Source organism: Sander lucioperca, chromosome 18, assembly GCF_008315115.2.
Source record: "Sander lucioperca isolate FBNREF2018 chromosome 18, SLUC_FBN_1.2, whole genome shotgun sequence".
Classification (NCBI taxonomy): Eukaryota; Metazoa; Chordata; class Actinopteri; order Perciformes; family Percidae; genus Sander; species Sander lucioperca.
Window position 1 is genome coordinate 19,401,832 of NC_050190.1, and position 16,590 is coordinate 19,418,421.

At 41.0% G+C, this 16,590-nt stretch overlaps 1 protein-coding gene and 1 long non-coding RNA gene across 5 annotated transcripts in view; both read right to left on the reverse strand.

Annotated features, from left to right (window-relative positions):
- qkia (QKI, KH domain containing, RNA binding a) overlaps positions 1-16,590 on the reverse strand; it is an 80,566-nt gene that overhangs the window by 49,351 nt on the left and 14,625 nt on the right. For all 4 annotated transcript variants that reach the window (XM_031310048.2, XM_031310049.2, XM_031310047.2 and 1 more), the window contains exon 2: positions 1,184-1,326. In XM_031310048.2, coding sequence (XP_031165908.1) covers positions 1,184-1,326 — 143 coding nt within the window. The remainder of the gene's footprint in view (positions 1-1,183; positions 1,327-16,590) is intronic.
- On the reverse strand, positions 10,086-16,588 carry LOC116057542. Its single transcript, XR_004106847.2, has 3 exons — positions 16,578-16,588; positions 13,270-13,279; positions 10,086-10,164 (listed from the first exon to the last, which is right to left on the reverse strand). It is a non-coding gene; the product is annotated as an uncharacterized LOC116057542 (long non-coding RNA).

The following is a 16,590-nucleotide window of genomic DNA, read 5'->3' on the forward strand; positions in this document are numbered from 1 at the left end:
TGTGTGTCAAGTCAGTCAGAGTGTGTGTCTTTACAGCCACAGGTGAGACACACACACACACACATCCAAGCCAGTCCCCGATGCCCTTTATCAATTCTGTCAGGGGGAAAATGCAATCAACGCCTGGCTGAGCCTTGCCCTGCTCTACAGTGTCTCTTATCCTTCGTCACCTCCCTCCATTCATTCATTCATTTCCTCACTGGAAGCTGCTGGGATTACCAAGAGAAACGTTGCTCCTCAAGACGTGGCACAACCATTCATGTGGGTGCCAAAGATTACCATGAGGACAGGAAGGTGACTGACTGGCCATGGTCTAAACCTTGCACACACACTACATAGCTCTACATAGAGTAGAAACATACACACAAACACATCTGTCATTCTCCAGACAAAGCTTTTATTGACTCGTTCTCTTCAGCTACCAGCATCACTACAACCAGCATGAGAGCTCCACAGTGTACTATCCGTTCCCAGCTGTGTGTGTGCATGTAAATGTGTATGTCTTTCCATCCCAGAAAAGCCATCTATGCAACAGCTCTAACCAATGCGAGTGGTAAATCCAAAAGATTTTCATCTCCTTCAACTGAATATTTACTCAATCCCCTCCTTCTCTGCACTAATCTACCACTGAGTCGGCCAATAAACACCCCAGCATGCAATGTTTTCCTGAGACATGCCACCGTATATAGCTTTAACAGCAGTCCATTGGTATGCATGCTATGAGCCCAACAACTGCTGTTCAACTAACCAAACAGTCAAATGAAAGTGAAATTAAAAAAAATTAATAAGGGAGAAGACCGAAGAGAGAACTAAGAGTGGATTGCAAGGAAAGCACTAAGGAGTGAGCAAGAAAGAAAGAAAGCTGTTATTCCAGGGATGACACCCCAAAAAAAAGCATGGCCAAAGGAAAGAGGACCAACTACGTACGTGTTTGTGTCCACACAGATATAAGATTTTTTAATTTATTACAGCTGCTGATTTAGCAGTGGATACAGTACATCTTGCTTCCTTACAACACTCAAATTGAAGAAAAAACCTTTAGACATACTATATGATCAATGTTATGTCCCTTAATCGATTTGTAAAAAACTAAAATAAATAAATAAAAAAAGGCAGATATACAAATATTTTTGGCACTGTGATACAGCTGCAATAGTATGAGGTGTGTAAACCAGCTACTTACATCAGGGTACTCTTTGACAGGCACAAACAGTTTTTCCTGCAGGTGGACGATGGGTCCGAGAGGCTCAGGCAGCTCCAGAGGGTGTCTGTCCACGAGGCCATTCACTGTGTCGCTGTACATGTCTTTACGCACTCTGTTGATCTCTGAAACACACAAACATGTACGCTGTGGTAAGCAACTGAACAAAAATAGTACAATCAAATATTTTGTATTTGATATATCACTGTCACATTGATTTTGACCTCTGGGCAAAGGCTTGCATATAAATCTCTGTTGTAAAAACGAAAGGAAAAACAGAAATTTGTGAATTGCCTTGAGTATTGGTTGTCTTTCATAGACAAACAAGTTTGTTTTTGGAGCACTTCACAAAAAATAATCATAGCCTGCAAGTGTAAAATATATGACAGCTGAGCATGAATGCTTAATACCTGCAGGATATAGCAATTTTTCTGCTTCGACTAAAAACTATGAATGTGTGTTTGTGTGCAACTTATTCTGTATGCCAGAGACAAAAGTTAAGCGCTGCATTATTTAGGGGTTAAGGCCATCATATTTCCTTTCTGCCTGGTACTCCCTTGTGGCTGTTCTCTAATAGAGCAGCCTGTGAGAGTGACTGGGCAGGTGCAGAGAAGAGAAGCAGAGAATCGCTCAGGTATATGCCTTCAGATCTGATCCATCTGTCAGATAAAACTAATGGGCCTTTCTCTCACTCACACAGAGTTGCATTCCAGCTTTCTCACACACACATACATGATCACCTCTTATTCACACGCACCCCACTTTGATTGCCTCCGTAGCTCACATGCCTTGAAAAAAGGCATTCATTCATCCTGCCAGTGCTGTGTCTGTATGTCACAGTTGGATGAGGATTGACGCTTGCAGTTGTAACACCCGTTAATAGGGGACACACTGGTCGCACTTTCTAACTTTGCACGTTTCCCATCTATACAAACAAAAAGTTAATCAGCAGTAAAGGGTAGGAGAAATGTGATCCAAAAAGAGGCATCTACAAGTTTATTTTGTTAAACAGCTGCACCAAACTGGTAGGGCTGGTAAGGCCTCGAGGAATGACATTTGTTAAGATAGAGGTGGAGCAGGGCCAGGCGTTAGGCACTATTTCCATCTCTCATGAGACTTTGGAGCAGTTGGGAGCTCTATATTAAACTCTAGCTGGGGAACCTGACACTCAACTATAGATGCCCTCAGTAAAGCTGACCTCTAAGCCTTAACTTTACACTGAAGCAAAATTGGAAGGTGGGTCAAACTTGCATATTTAGGTTTTAGCATAGTTCTTGTCTTTGTTTTAAGTTAGAATAATTGTACACTTATACAAATTAAAAAGAGGTAAAAATAAGACACGAGAAAATAATGGATTTTGCCATGGAATCAGTTTGCTGGGATTTCCTATTGAGCTGCGAAAGTGTTTTCTCTGGATACCGTCGATGACAGACTGACAAATGTGTGATTGATGGGCTCATGGACACTGACAAGCATACACACAAACATCTGGCCTGCAGCTGTGTGGACACCTCAGGGACACATCGTAACCGTACAAACAAGCCAGGAGACTTGGCCCAAAGCGACTCCTTCCCAAATAACATGACTTCAGCACTCTGTGGTCTACACAGATACTCCCAGTAGTACCTAAAGATGAATTCATCCTCATGGTATCTAGCCCAGAAGACAGATGACATCAGTCCTTACTGACACCAGCAGCTTCAGGCTTCAACCGGGCTTTGTGTATGAGCGGAGGGGCTTGGCAGTGACACATCTTTCAGGGAGGAGATCGGGACAGCATAATATAGGGAGTAATGGGAATATAATAAACAGGACAGTAAACTACAAATGATTGTGTCCAAAAGAACCCTTGAGTCCATAAAACATAAATATGATGGCCTAGTGGTTAAAGAGACAGTATTTTAACCAAGGTCAAAAGTTTCATCTCCGTTAACTCCTTGATGGATATGCAAATATATCCACACCCTGATTACTCATGGTTAGTATTTCTAGAAAAGATGATAACTACTAAAAGGCATTCTATAAAAATGATGTTCCCCATTATAATAAATCTTAGTACCTTACTTTCTGTGTACGTCTCTTTAAGCTATTAGTAAACACAGAGGAGCCATTTAACAGACCACTTGTGGGCTAAGCATGTGTGTAGGAGCCATCAATGACGAGTAAAGAGGAGCTAACGTTCAGTAGGTTAGAAAATCAGTTCTCTGCACATAGCTCACAGCAAAAGCAAATATAATGTATGCTATTTGCAAACTCCAATGCATCCAAGAACAGTCATCCTTCAGATAACGAGAAAATAAAAGAAGATTGCACATGTGACAATGCTACCCAACAACCCTCAGCAGCACCCCTCCTCCTTCCAATTCTATTTCCTCTTGCTGAAATGCCACATTAACATAAGGGGCCGTGCTGGGCCATCAGTGGAGACATGCAGCATTTGACAACCTCTAATTTCAAAGTGGCAAGTCTTTTCTGAAGCGCTGCGCTCACCTAAAAATTACCCCCAGCCTTGCACGACCGACAAAATCATTTGTCTAGCTGTCCATCCAGGCAGAAAAGGCTTTTGTAAGAACGACACAAGTGAGGGAGACTGAGGATCATCATCTTGGAACAGAAAAGAGAGGAAGACATTCAGCAAGAGTAAGAGAAGGGTAGGTTATCAAAAATGAGATTTTTTTCTTGAACTTTGGCATTAGATGACAAAATGTATGTGTTTAAAAGCTATCTAAGGGACAGTAACAGATCCCCTCTTACTTCCCTTCAGCCGTCTCCTAGCTCAGTGCCAGTGTGTCATACACAATCTGACTCAGCAAACCACACACATAAACAGCACTTTCTGTCTGACTGTCCACACCCACACACACCCACACACCCACACCCTCACACTCAGCCTCAATGTAAGTTACAACAAATTTAATTTCATCCTTTTCTTTTTTTGTTTCTCTCATTTCTTCAGAAAACGTCACAGGAGGGTTCTTGTTCAGTTTGTATTTCTGTTTCTGTATAACAAAATGAAAAATAAATAAATAGTTGATCTAAAAAAAAAAAAAAAGAAAACGTCACAGGCTGTGGCTTCAGATCAATCTGACCCCCGTAAGCTCAAGTAAAGAGAGGATTTCTCCTTATCTTATTGGTGATTTTGGCAAAGGGGAGAAAGGAGTACCCAAAAGTAAGGATAAGGGAAAGGACAATGACAGGTGGAGGGGTTTGAGAGGCAGTGGACTGAGGAGTATGGGAGAGGAAGTGGCTGTCAGAGCCAATAATCAACATGTGACCTGGTGGGTGGATGTTAAGTGTGAAAGTTTTATCTTGACCTTGAAAAACCAAGTAAAAAAAAAAACAAAAAAAAAACGTAACTCAACCACCTGTCCCTCTGCGAATGGTTGTCAGCTTAGTTGTGATGTGACCCAACGTGATATACTATAGGCCTACCCCCCTGTACACGACCACCTGTTACCACATGACAAAAGTTTTATACATGACAGTTGAGCAATCTTCAAGACAACTGGCCAAAAGCCATCTGGTAAGAAGACTGTGAGATACTGTTGAAAGCTCTCAAAAAAAGCAAGTAAGTGGACCTTCATTTTTTTTTGGTCAAACTTAAGAAGATGCCTGAATATTGGTGCAATGATAATGGGTCAATTATGACCAAGTAAATACTGAAAGATATGCTAAAATATAAACCCATCATTAATGACTCTAGGTATCAAGCAATTCATAGTCTGTAGAATAATGTTCTGATTTAATCAATACCTGATAGAGTAAACATAGCTAAATTCTTAGTATAAGAAAAAATAATTTACTGATAAGCAAAAGGAAATGTGTTGACATCATGTAATGAAGCTTAAAAGTAATCAGGTTTACGACCGGTGAAGATCATTCAGCTAGAGCTGCTCCACTAGAGAATGGGAACAAGTCCATTAAGAGCCCAAAAATAGACCTGCTCCATAACTGCTTTGTCCTATCCCTGTAGCTCATAGCAAAACATCATCTGACCATGGAGAGCACATCTGTGTGTGTGTGTGTGTGTGTGTGTGTGTGTGTGTGTGTGTGTGTGTAAGACCGCACAAGAAATGTAATGGCCGAGTGATCAGCTTTGCCTGAGAAAAGCAGCTTTTGATGCCTTGTGATGCCTGGTATTAGGCTGATAATATCTTGCACCTGAAACAGATTGAGTCTAACACCAATTCATCTTAAAGCCAAAATGATCAAATGTTCAACTCTGCAGAAAGACTGAATGAGTCCTACCTGTTTAAGGGGATTAAAAAAAAACAAATATGTAGTGTTCGTAATAATTCCATCTTTTCCTACTTGCACATGCGTACATTCTCAAATCAAGTTTTAAACAGGGGAAGAAAGAAAAGAAATGGCGAGGAAGCTGAGGTAAATATAGACATAAGAACTGAAGTGGGCATGTCAAAAAAAAAAAAAAAAACTACAGCAATCACAGATACACCTAAATGTGCCGATGCTGACACTGAAACAAGACTCAGGCAAGGAACAAGCCTTTTCACTTTAAAGCTGCGCACTTTAGCAATCACAAAGCCTGGGTACCCGTTGCAAACGAAAGGATTTTGGCGTTTAATGCATTCCTGCCCTTTATTCACGGCACAGACGACTTTATCCAAGACGACACTCCACTTCAACAGTTTAGGGGTTTGGCAGGCCAAGCATATGAAAGACGGAGGTTTCTTTTAAAGCAGGGAGCAGAAATATAGTGTGCATTGGTGGGGGTGACTGAGCCATGAAAACGTATGCATTTCTGGGTCTTATCGTCTACTCACAGCTGCCTCCTCTCTCCCCCTCCCTTTTATGTGGGGGGAAAAGTTTCCTTATGCTTCTGTCTTATTTTTACTTCCTAATCTTTGATTTAACAGTATGCCTACACTGCAAAATCCTTTGATGTTCATGCACAAACTATTCCTGTGCTGTTAATGAGTATGCAGTACTATCAGCATAGTTAAGAACAGCCGTTATTTCAGTTCTTACAAGGAAAATACCAGGTTTTGGTTTGAAATATCCTGTCGTAAGAGTTTGCATTAGGTAAAATTTGCGTTAATGAACTTTAATGACAACATCCGGTACCCAGAGGGTTAGTACTTCACTTGCCTTTGTTTACAATTTACCAGATTCTAAAGTTAATGTAATGGATAGTAGGAGTGTGGCAGTACACATTAATCGCAAAATATTCAGTACAGGATGCTCTGTTTGGTATGCGACTTGTTTCGGTTTTTAAGACCCTGAATCAAGGAATTATGTGGCTAGTGAATAGGTTTCCCAGTAAATACAGCAATACTGGACAAGCAGGAGTATTTGCGACAGCATTACCCAAGTGTGTCTATTACTTGCAGTAGTCTAAAACACACTTGGGTGCAAGTCATTCTCCCCATGGCATCCAAGCAGCCGCTTTTCACAGATTGAGAGGGAAGAGGCAATAATGAATGGCATAGGAGTGTTTATGTCTGTGGATATGTGACTATACTCAGTTGCAAAAAACACAAAGTACTTGAGCACCCCATGATAATGTTCATTTACATCGAAATATTTTCATAATTAACGAATTTCTTGAGCAAAACAGATAGAGGTAACAAATTTACTTTGGAAGAGAAACACTTGATTCAAATAACTCAAGACTGCAGAGGCATCGTATTTGCTTTGGCCAAATCTTTGGCAAGGATTTTGTCCCCCATCTCTTACATAGGAGTTAAACTAACAAAGGATCACTTTCAAAAGAAATATGTAATTGCAGTAATCAACAACTTTTTCAATGTACATATGGCATGTGGGTACTGTGAGAAACTTGAAATAGTATTAATATATTTACATTTAATTGAAACGGTGTCAGTGTTCGTACAATGTATATAACTAGGTGTGTCCTTATTTTGATTTAAAAAAAAATTGAAATCATCAAAATGAACAAATGAAAAGTATCGACGATTCCCCAAGTATTTTTTTCTCTCTCCACCCCCGCCTACTTGCACACGTCAGAAAAAAACAGGCACGGCGTAGCTCACCAGCTGGTAGCATGCAGCTAAAAACACAGGGTAACGTTAGCTTACAGGTAGCCTGCAGCTTGACTAGTCAAGACACCACGGCCACTGCCGGATTCGGAAATGACAGAAACAACAGAACTAGAAAATCCTCTTGCTTCCCTGAAGTGTGTGGCAACTTGTTAAATTAATGGTGCATTCAATTGCGCCTCTAAAAAACCCTGAGAAACTCAAACTGTTGCTGCAAAGTACCGTTCTGCCATCGAGTGGCTCTTACTATGGAATTGCCGTCCCAAAAAAACAAATCGAATCTAAATTTATTGAATCTAATCGTGACCTTAAAATCGCCAAATCGAATCATGGATTTGGAGAATTGTGATCTGAACTACTGAATTAAAAATAGTACTGACAAATACATCTGTTTGCTTAACAGTGACTCATCCACACGGTTCCTTAACTCAGTGGTTCCCAACCTGGGGTCTGGGGACCCCTCAGGGGGGCGGCAAAGATCACAGGGGGGGCGCAAGTCTTTATCTGGTTTGAGGTTGAGGTAAAAAATGTTAAACAAATTATGATAATACACTAACCTATATAATGTATACAAAAGTCTGTATAAAAACTATATATTTTTATTCTCGCTTAAACTTGTAGGCAGGCTACTTAGTAGGCCAAACCTCCGGGACCTCTTAACCTGGGACCCTGCTGTCATCAGGTCAGCTGCTAGCTGCTATCATCCTCGTTTTTCCTGCCGCCACGGCATCACTATTTTATGAACGAAACATGGCGGAGAAACGTAAAAGTGCTGATAACTCCTCTGTATCAAAAAAGAAAGTAAGGGAAAGTTACCTCACCTTCGGTTTCGGAAGGGGGGGCTCAGCTTTTCTTAGACATAAGTAGGGGGGGCGCCAAGGAAAAAAGGTTGGGAACTACTGCCTTAACTGACATGATGTGGATATAAGCGCTGGTCCCCACAGGCTAAGGGGTCTAAATTACTCTAGACTCTCTAGTTGTGTCAGGGATTCTCCTAAGGCAAGCTGGGTAAAAAGCTTCAGCGTCAGGTCTTCAAGTAGATAGGCCACTAAATAAACAACTGGCGTAATAAGGTTTCTGGATTCTCTCCCACTGCCAGAGCAAGGTAAAAAAATATTAAATTAAAGAAAAAGTCTCCAGTGCACATACACACATGCTTACTCATCTAATGGGTAAAAGGCAAGCAAAGACACAGAGAAACTATGCTTTCATCCAAATGGGAAACAGAAGGTTGATGCATTCTACAACAACAAAATGCTTACGCAGTAACACAATCTCTTATACACTACAGTGCAAAAAGTATATACATGATAGGTTTGCGAATGTACACAGGCAAGTTTATATGCCAGTCAACTATCTCCTTGTAAGCAGCACGTTCCACTCTCTGATTGCTAGGGCTGGGTACCGAATTCAAAACTTTTTAGGCACCTAGTGAATTGCCTCCTTAGTATCGAATATCGAAAAATGCCTCGTCATTCAATACCACATTTCAATACCTAAGGAGCAAATCTCAGAGTCAGTGAGCCAATAAGCATGCATCATGCTTCTACCAAGCTCTAATAATGCTGGTGATTGGCTGTCAAACGTTGCACGTCGTAGACGCATGCAGGGAAAAGTAGGAGCTGAAAAATTAAAAATAAAAATTGTGTCTTATAAAATGGATTTATAAAATTGGTATCGAAAAAAGTATTGGTCAGAAATCGGTATCCAAGTCAGTATTGGTATCGAACTTTTTGAACAATACCCAGGCATACTGATGACAGATAAGCTGAAGCTACCAATAATGCACAGGAATGTGTGTGCCCTGACACAAACTTAAGTACATACTGTATAATATATGTAAAAACAAACCCCCAATGCAACATTAAAACACCCACATTCATATGAGCTAATGAGCTTTTGTGTGTTTGCAGGCAAGGCTCTCCTGAGACAGTGAACCCACAGAAATAACACTCCGAACAGGAGGGAAACTGCCTTAGAGAAAAATCTGCTGAACAAATACAGCAGGAAACAAGCAGGAAATAGTGCTCCATCTCTCCTCTACCTTGCTTTACTATCCTTGCAAACATTAATGGGAATATTACCTATACTACCTTTTAAGACAGAATACAGTTAACTCACATCTAGGGATATCACGATACAGAAAATGTGGTAGTCGGTACCGATACCACCAAAAGTACACGATACTCAATACCAAAGTCGATACCACGATGTTAAAAAAAAAAAAAAGAAGGTATGTGGCTGGGTTGGCTCAGTGGTAGAGCAGGCGCACATGTACTGAGAGGTTTATGTCTCGACGCAGAGGTCCAGGTTTCAAATCCGACCTGTGTCTCTCTCCAGTTACCGTTTTGGTGTGGAGTGGAGGGGGTTTGAGTGGAAGGGGCAAGGAGAGCGTAATTTACATGTAATCTGAAGCAAACGTCAGTCATCTGGACCCACAGCCCGCTACTTTGAAGCCTGGCATCATCAAACAGCCAGTGTACAGTAACGTCTTCCACGAGTTCACCTGGAACACCCAGACAGCAAGCATGTTTAGTCTGTTTCTCTCTGCCGTTGTTGTTTTTCACTTAGAAGCAGGCTGATTAAAGTTAACCACACTGACGTGAATCGGTTCCGCTTAAACAAGCGCTCCAGGTGAAGCCGTGAAAGCAGTTGCTGTAGATGTACGGTAAAGCCAGAGGCTGACTGCGGTTGGGTCAAGCCATCAGTGAGCAAGGTGTCGTACGCAAAGATGAGCCGCTCTGTTTTTCTGTGCTGGAGGGCATTCTTCTTCTTCTCCAGCATTTAGTGGCAGACTAGAACACTTGTAAGCGAATACTGCCCCCATCAGGTCCGGAAGAATTGCTTCCCTCGGTACCTACGGTACTGTAGAAAAAGAAGTACGGTCACGTTTTCAGAATTTTGGACTGACTTGGTACCGAAGTACCGGTTCTCGTGACATCCCTACTCACATCCTAATAATTATTACCATCATGCAACACATTTATGATGTTTTGAAGAAAATATGTAACTTAATGTAAAAAAAATTTTTATTTTAGAGCTACACCTAAACACACTTGTTTTTTGTTTCTCTATCACAAATACTTTGACTTTTACTCAAAATATTGACCGAAAAACTGAAGTCACCGGTCTATCAAATCCTGAGTTGAACACATTCTTACATTCCTAATTACGTCAGAAACATTGAGAAGTTGTGCACACCGTTTACCTCCTCCTCTATTCTGGCTGAACCACTGAGAATATGTATGCTAAAAGCAGAATGTGTAGGTGTGGTGATGGCCAAGAACAGCAATCAGCCAAGCCATTAATCATAACTGGTGGCAAATGCAATGTTTTCTGGGGCTGTCACTGTGACTGCATGCAGGAAGGGGAAGAAGTGCCAAGTACAATGTGGCTTTCTGTGGCTGCTGGCAGCAACAGTGACGGTGTGCTACAGGAGCGTGTCATAGCACGTTAGTTTGGTGGTTAAACAAAGCAAACAGACAAGGAGAGAGGGACCAAAAAAAAGGCAGAGCTTAGGGGTATTGTATTTTCAATTCCCCCCAAAAACATTAACCTGTGCTGAAAATTATATTTGAAAAAGTTGGGATGTCTTACATTTGGCAGAATGGATTTACCTTTGCACAACAGCAACTAGTGCTTGCAAAACAAATACCGTTTGACTAAAGTGACTACTGTCACTTAACTCCAGCAGTAATAGATAAACAGATGTAATAACTGTGTTGAAAAACGCAGCTCAAAAGTAGGCCAAGTTAACTGAGGCTTGAGGAGTATTGCCAATTTTTGATATCACGATCATTAGGGTTGGGTAGCGTTTGGATTTTTACGATTCCGATGCCGAACCGGTACTTTTAAAACGATTCCTAACCAATTCCTTAACTGATTCTTGAAAAACTGAAAAATGACATCAAAGAATGTTTTTAATTGAAAATTATTTAAATTGAACAATATATTAACGTTTTAAAGTACTTAAATATATAATAAGTAAACCTAAGTCACCTAATAATAATAATAATAATAATAATAATAATAATAATAATAATGTATACTTTAAATAATCCCGCAAGGGGAAATTACAATACCTAACACATAACTACAATAATTTAACAAATAACTAAATAAATGTTGAGTTGGTATGCCAACCAGCTTCAAATTTTAGCAGTTCTTTTGCAGAAAAATTACCATATTTGCCTTCTCTGGCAAGAAACACACCTCTCCTGACTTATGGCATGTCCTGCACAGGAGAAAACTCTCTCAGATGGTGTCCAAGAGGCCTGTACACACAGGTATGAGTTTGAAAGGGCACCAGGCTACAGGGTCTTGTCCTGAACGATAGACTAGCAGAACTAGTTTAATCTGTTTACTAGCGATCACGTTCAGTGAATGGTTAATATGCTTTTACGTCTGTTTTGGTGAGCCCAGAGGGAAAATATGCCAACATTTACGATAGCTTGCTAACGGTAGACTACAGAGAAAGTGTGATATTTACGCCACTCGGCGTAAAAAGGAGAAAGAAAAAAAAGAGTCTGCCGCTGTCCGGAGCGACAGAGGGGAAATATTTCAGTCCGAACCGAAATGAGGAACCGAAATTTGCGTTCTAATCCGGAACTAACGACTACTAAACGAATACTAAACTAAACGAATATTACCGTTTGCGTTTCGGTACCCAACCCTAACGATCATCAGTGAAGCAAAGTCATTAAACAACTATCAAGTGGCCTAAAAATACAGTGTTACAGAATGTCTTAAAATGGCATGACCACAAGAAAGAATCTTCCCGTGGTCCCAAAACTGGCAGCTTCCAGGACTGTTATGTGTCTGAAAAATGAAATGACAGAGAATGACGATTACTAAAGCTGTTACCAGGGCTCTTTCCTAACTGTTTTCACCATCCTCCTGGAACCCTCCCGAAAAACAATCTAAGCCGTCCCAAAATTAACGTGGACCGTCCGGATTTTAAAATCTTTGCTTTTCTACATTTTCATTAGTTAAAACCATTCAGAGTGACCTTTAACATAAATAAAACTTCATAAAAATTATTAGATGATCAATCATCAACCTTTTTATTAAAATTTATCTGAAAAGATTTGAGGCTAAAGGTCAATCAATCAGTCACACCACAAACAAAGGTCAAGTTGGCAACAACACTGCTGTTCTTGCCATTTACCACCCTGTTAGCTGGTGTATCTAAAAGTTGGAGGAGCTGCTGGACAAGATGTCACAGAAGGAGGTGCAGCTTGTTGCCAAGGACGAAACGTGATTGAGAAATCTCTTTGCAGCCTTATGTCACATAGGGGACGAAGAAGAGTTAAGTACGTAAGTAAGTAGGTGGTTAACGTTAGTGACATGATTTAAGCTGTTGCAGAGTTCTGACTCTTGACAATTTTCATTTTGACAATGACGTTACGTTAACTAGCAAGCTTACCGACTTGGGTTGAATTCCCTGTTACAGCTGCAGCAGCCGTGAGGTCAGAGGCTGCCATTTCAGGGTCTGGCTCTGCTCTGCTCTAAGAAAGACATTCTTCTAACTTTCATCTCTGTGTGATCAATTTACTAAGTAAATATGGTCAAAGTCACAACACAGCTGTTCTCTTTAACGTATGCCTTTGGTGTTTTTATTAGATGATGTCGCGATTATAAAATCATGATTTAAGCAGTGCAAAAAATTTTCAAAATACTGGGAATCCAAACAGGCACAAGCTATGAACGGGCACTGCACTAGAAATATAAATGATCTACTATTTTACAAAAAAGTATTTTCATAGTCAGTCACATTTGGCTAAACTACTAGTGTAAACAATTTACATGATTCCTAAAAAAGTTGTAGCAAAAAGCCATCTTATCCTCTTTACTCACCATGCTAACCCATCCCAAGCTTAACAGTAAAATGTGCGGTTCAGACAGTATCTTCAGAGCTATTAAAACCTCAGACTAAAATTAGAACAAGCGATCATCACATTTGATGATGTGCAACTGCTTTATGGGGCTGTGTGCTGGTGGGGGGCACGCTGGCAGCTCAATGAGCCATAGGAGTGCCAGTTTTTGCACTTAGTGGGGTCTACCATAGAGTAAGGGGGAAACTGGCAGGGAGGGCTGGCTCGATACTGAACCATAATGGCTTACTCTTAATGGTTGCCGCAAGGGGCCAACGTTCATTACTCTCTGCGTGGGGAGACTGTCAACGGGATCCAGGGGTGAGACTTGTGAGTGCATTGCACACTCAGAGACACTTAAACTTGGGGGAGGCACCTCAAGGCGAGTGAGCAAGGTGGAAAGCTACAGAAACTGTTTTCTTACCTTCACACACTCACACAGATATAATTCCGTTGCAGGAGGCACCAGGGAGTGTTGGTGTGGTAGTTAACAGAAAGCTAAAAGCTCCTTCTTAGGATAGTTTCATAATATTGCTAATTATTCAACGATTGTGAAAATATTTATATCCAGCACAGCAGAAGCTAGAGTTATGTGCTAATACTTCTCTCCTCAGTTCACCTTTTAAAGTAGCCCAATACCCTGGCTTAGCTGAAACAGCCAATCTAATGCACACAAATGCCGACTCAGGGCCCCTCTAAAATACTAAGCAAAGACAGGCTATTTTACTGCTGCTTTTGCCATCTAAATGGGGAGTGATATGTAGCGTTAAATTGGAAGTCACAGCAATAGTCATTTAACAGGCTGGCTTTAAGAGAGAAGCCTCATGAGCTGAAAATGGTTTCACAAATTTGAGAGGATATACTTGATCGAAAAAAGGAAATGGCCTGCCTCAACCAAGCTACAATACACAAGGAATCCCACCTTTTACTTCCATGAGTTAAACCTGTATCTGTGTGGTTCCATGCATACCAAAAGGGATGCTTAGTCATGACAGGAGCACAAAACTGGTGTATTAATTAGTATGAACACAAACCCACTCATGGCATGAAAAAAGCATGCACTCAAACAGCCAAGCAGATTGTTGGTTATTCTGCATCTCGTAGGAACTCATTTCACAGAATTTACCTGCCAGTAAAATCAGGCAGACAAACAAAAGTGAGACCTGAGAAATCTCTCACTCTGCTTTAACCCATTTAACTCTATTTTCAGTGTTTCGGTCGAAGTACACACACTAAGGCATTTAGAAACAACAGTTTTATCCACTGAGGCCCCAGGCATACTTTTACAAAGATGCATCCGCACTTGCACAGACACACATCCCACAACAATGAAGGGGATGCTATGTAAAATGAAGCACAGGATGCATGCTGTGAGCTCAACAAGATGTGACAATACTAGATAAGGAATGGGAAGAATAACAGGATGAAGAGTCAGGATGCATGCTGATGGGGTGTATGTCTGTGGATTGGAATAGCAGTCCTTGGTCCCATTTTGTGTTGACTGTTGCCCAGGAACCCTGTCCTCTGGCCCATGAAAAGGGGGTATTTCTGCCCTGACGAGCCCCGAGAAGATTGCCGTTTCCTGTCAGTAGAAAGACTGGCTCTTGTTAGGATATAAGGAAAGACTATGCCTCAAAGGGTGACTGAAATGTTAAGAAGATTAACTGAGCTTAGACTGTTGACCAACATTCAGATGATATAAAAAGGGCTGAGCACTATTCATCTATTAAAACACATTTCAACTGTGTCCACCCCTACACACAGCTGCCCCCTCCTTTATGCAACAATGGCAGGAAAGGTCCAGCTGTCAGAAGAGGAAACAAGACAGGAAGAGGGAGGAAGGAAAGGCTCTGACTGTCAATATGACTGGAGAAGATAACATGCACTGTGCTTCCTGTCCCCACCCATGTACCTAAGGAGCCCACATTGCTCACAGCCAATGAGGAAAATGGGACGGAGGATAATTTGTCATACTTCTCACCATCAGTTCAAAAAAGATTTTTAACTTTATGTCTCTATGATCGTTGTCCTCTGATCCAAAAGGGATAATTTACCCATGCTTGCAAAAATGCTTTCAAAACAATCTGAATCCACAGGAATGTGCAGTGCTTTCGGTGGCATTATGAAGTCTACTGACAGAACACCAAATGGTTAAGGTGAAGGGAACGAAACGGGAGATGGTAACATTCAGGTGGTCTTTTCAATTAAGCGCTAGGACCGAGGCGCTCTATACCGCCAGCATTGAGTCCATCCTCACCTGCTCTAGCACCACCTGGTACGCTGCTGCCACTGCCAAGGACAAGGGCAGACTGCAGCGTATCATCCGCTCTGCTGAGAAGGTAATTGGCTGCAATCTGCCGTCTCTCCAGGACCTGTACCTGTATCCCTCTCACCCCGGACACAAACAGTTTGAACCTCTCCCCTCTGGCAGGAGGCTGTGGTCCGTCAGGACCAAAACCTCACGACACACAAACAGTTTCTTTCCCTCTGCAGTCGTTTATTTCATATTAATGTTTAATATGTTATTTTATGTAAGGAGCAACCACCAAGGCAAATTCCTTGTAAGTGTTACTTGGCAATAAATCCTTTTGATTCTGATTTGTAGAGATCGTGGGATTTTCCAAACTTAATTAATACTGCACATAAACACAAAACTGCTTTGCTAGCTTAATTGTGTTGTAACTCGGATATCTGCTGAAAAAAAAAAAAAAAAATTCTATCGACAGATTTAGTTCCTGTACGTCCACAAAATTCACATGTAGCAGCTATTTTGGTAACACTTGAAGTTTTCTACATAAGAGTGACATGACAGTGTCATGAACACATGAACCCTAAACATAACTATAACTTGTCATGACAAAACCGAATGACACTTACTAAAAGAAGCATTATGTCATAAACGTTTATGCCTTGTTTATAATGTTTTATGACACGTTCATGACAGTGTCATGCCACGCTTATGTAGATACCTTCAAGTAAAGTGTAACCGCTATTTTTGCCATAGCGACGTGCCACCGGCACAGCTGATCCAAACATTTTGAGATCGTTTAACCAGATGAATCACTTTATATAAGTATGTTGGAGAGTTTCTGTGTGCTCCACTGTGGTTCCTGATTCATTTTCATTAAAACAAATGTTTCCAAATTTGTTTGTTTTTTAATTCAACTGTGTAATGTTGACATGAAAATGGGGGAGTAATATTTTAAGTGATGAGTCTGGTTTGCTGAAATGGCTCTGGGTGTGCAGTCATGCTGATTTGAGCACGTTCTAAATGTCTAGACCAATCAGACTGCCTGGTCGGATCTACTTGTATAACCAGTCAAACACTGTCAAATGGCAACACAAAAGAGGATAAGACTGGGGCAGCATTTTAACTGTAAACCTTTGACAAATCCTTACATCAACTGTGACTCGAGTGATTTTGCCAAGGAGCAGATGGGAGCAGCAGGAGCCTGCCAGAAGTTCAGTATTGAGTATGTCAACAAACAATTGAACA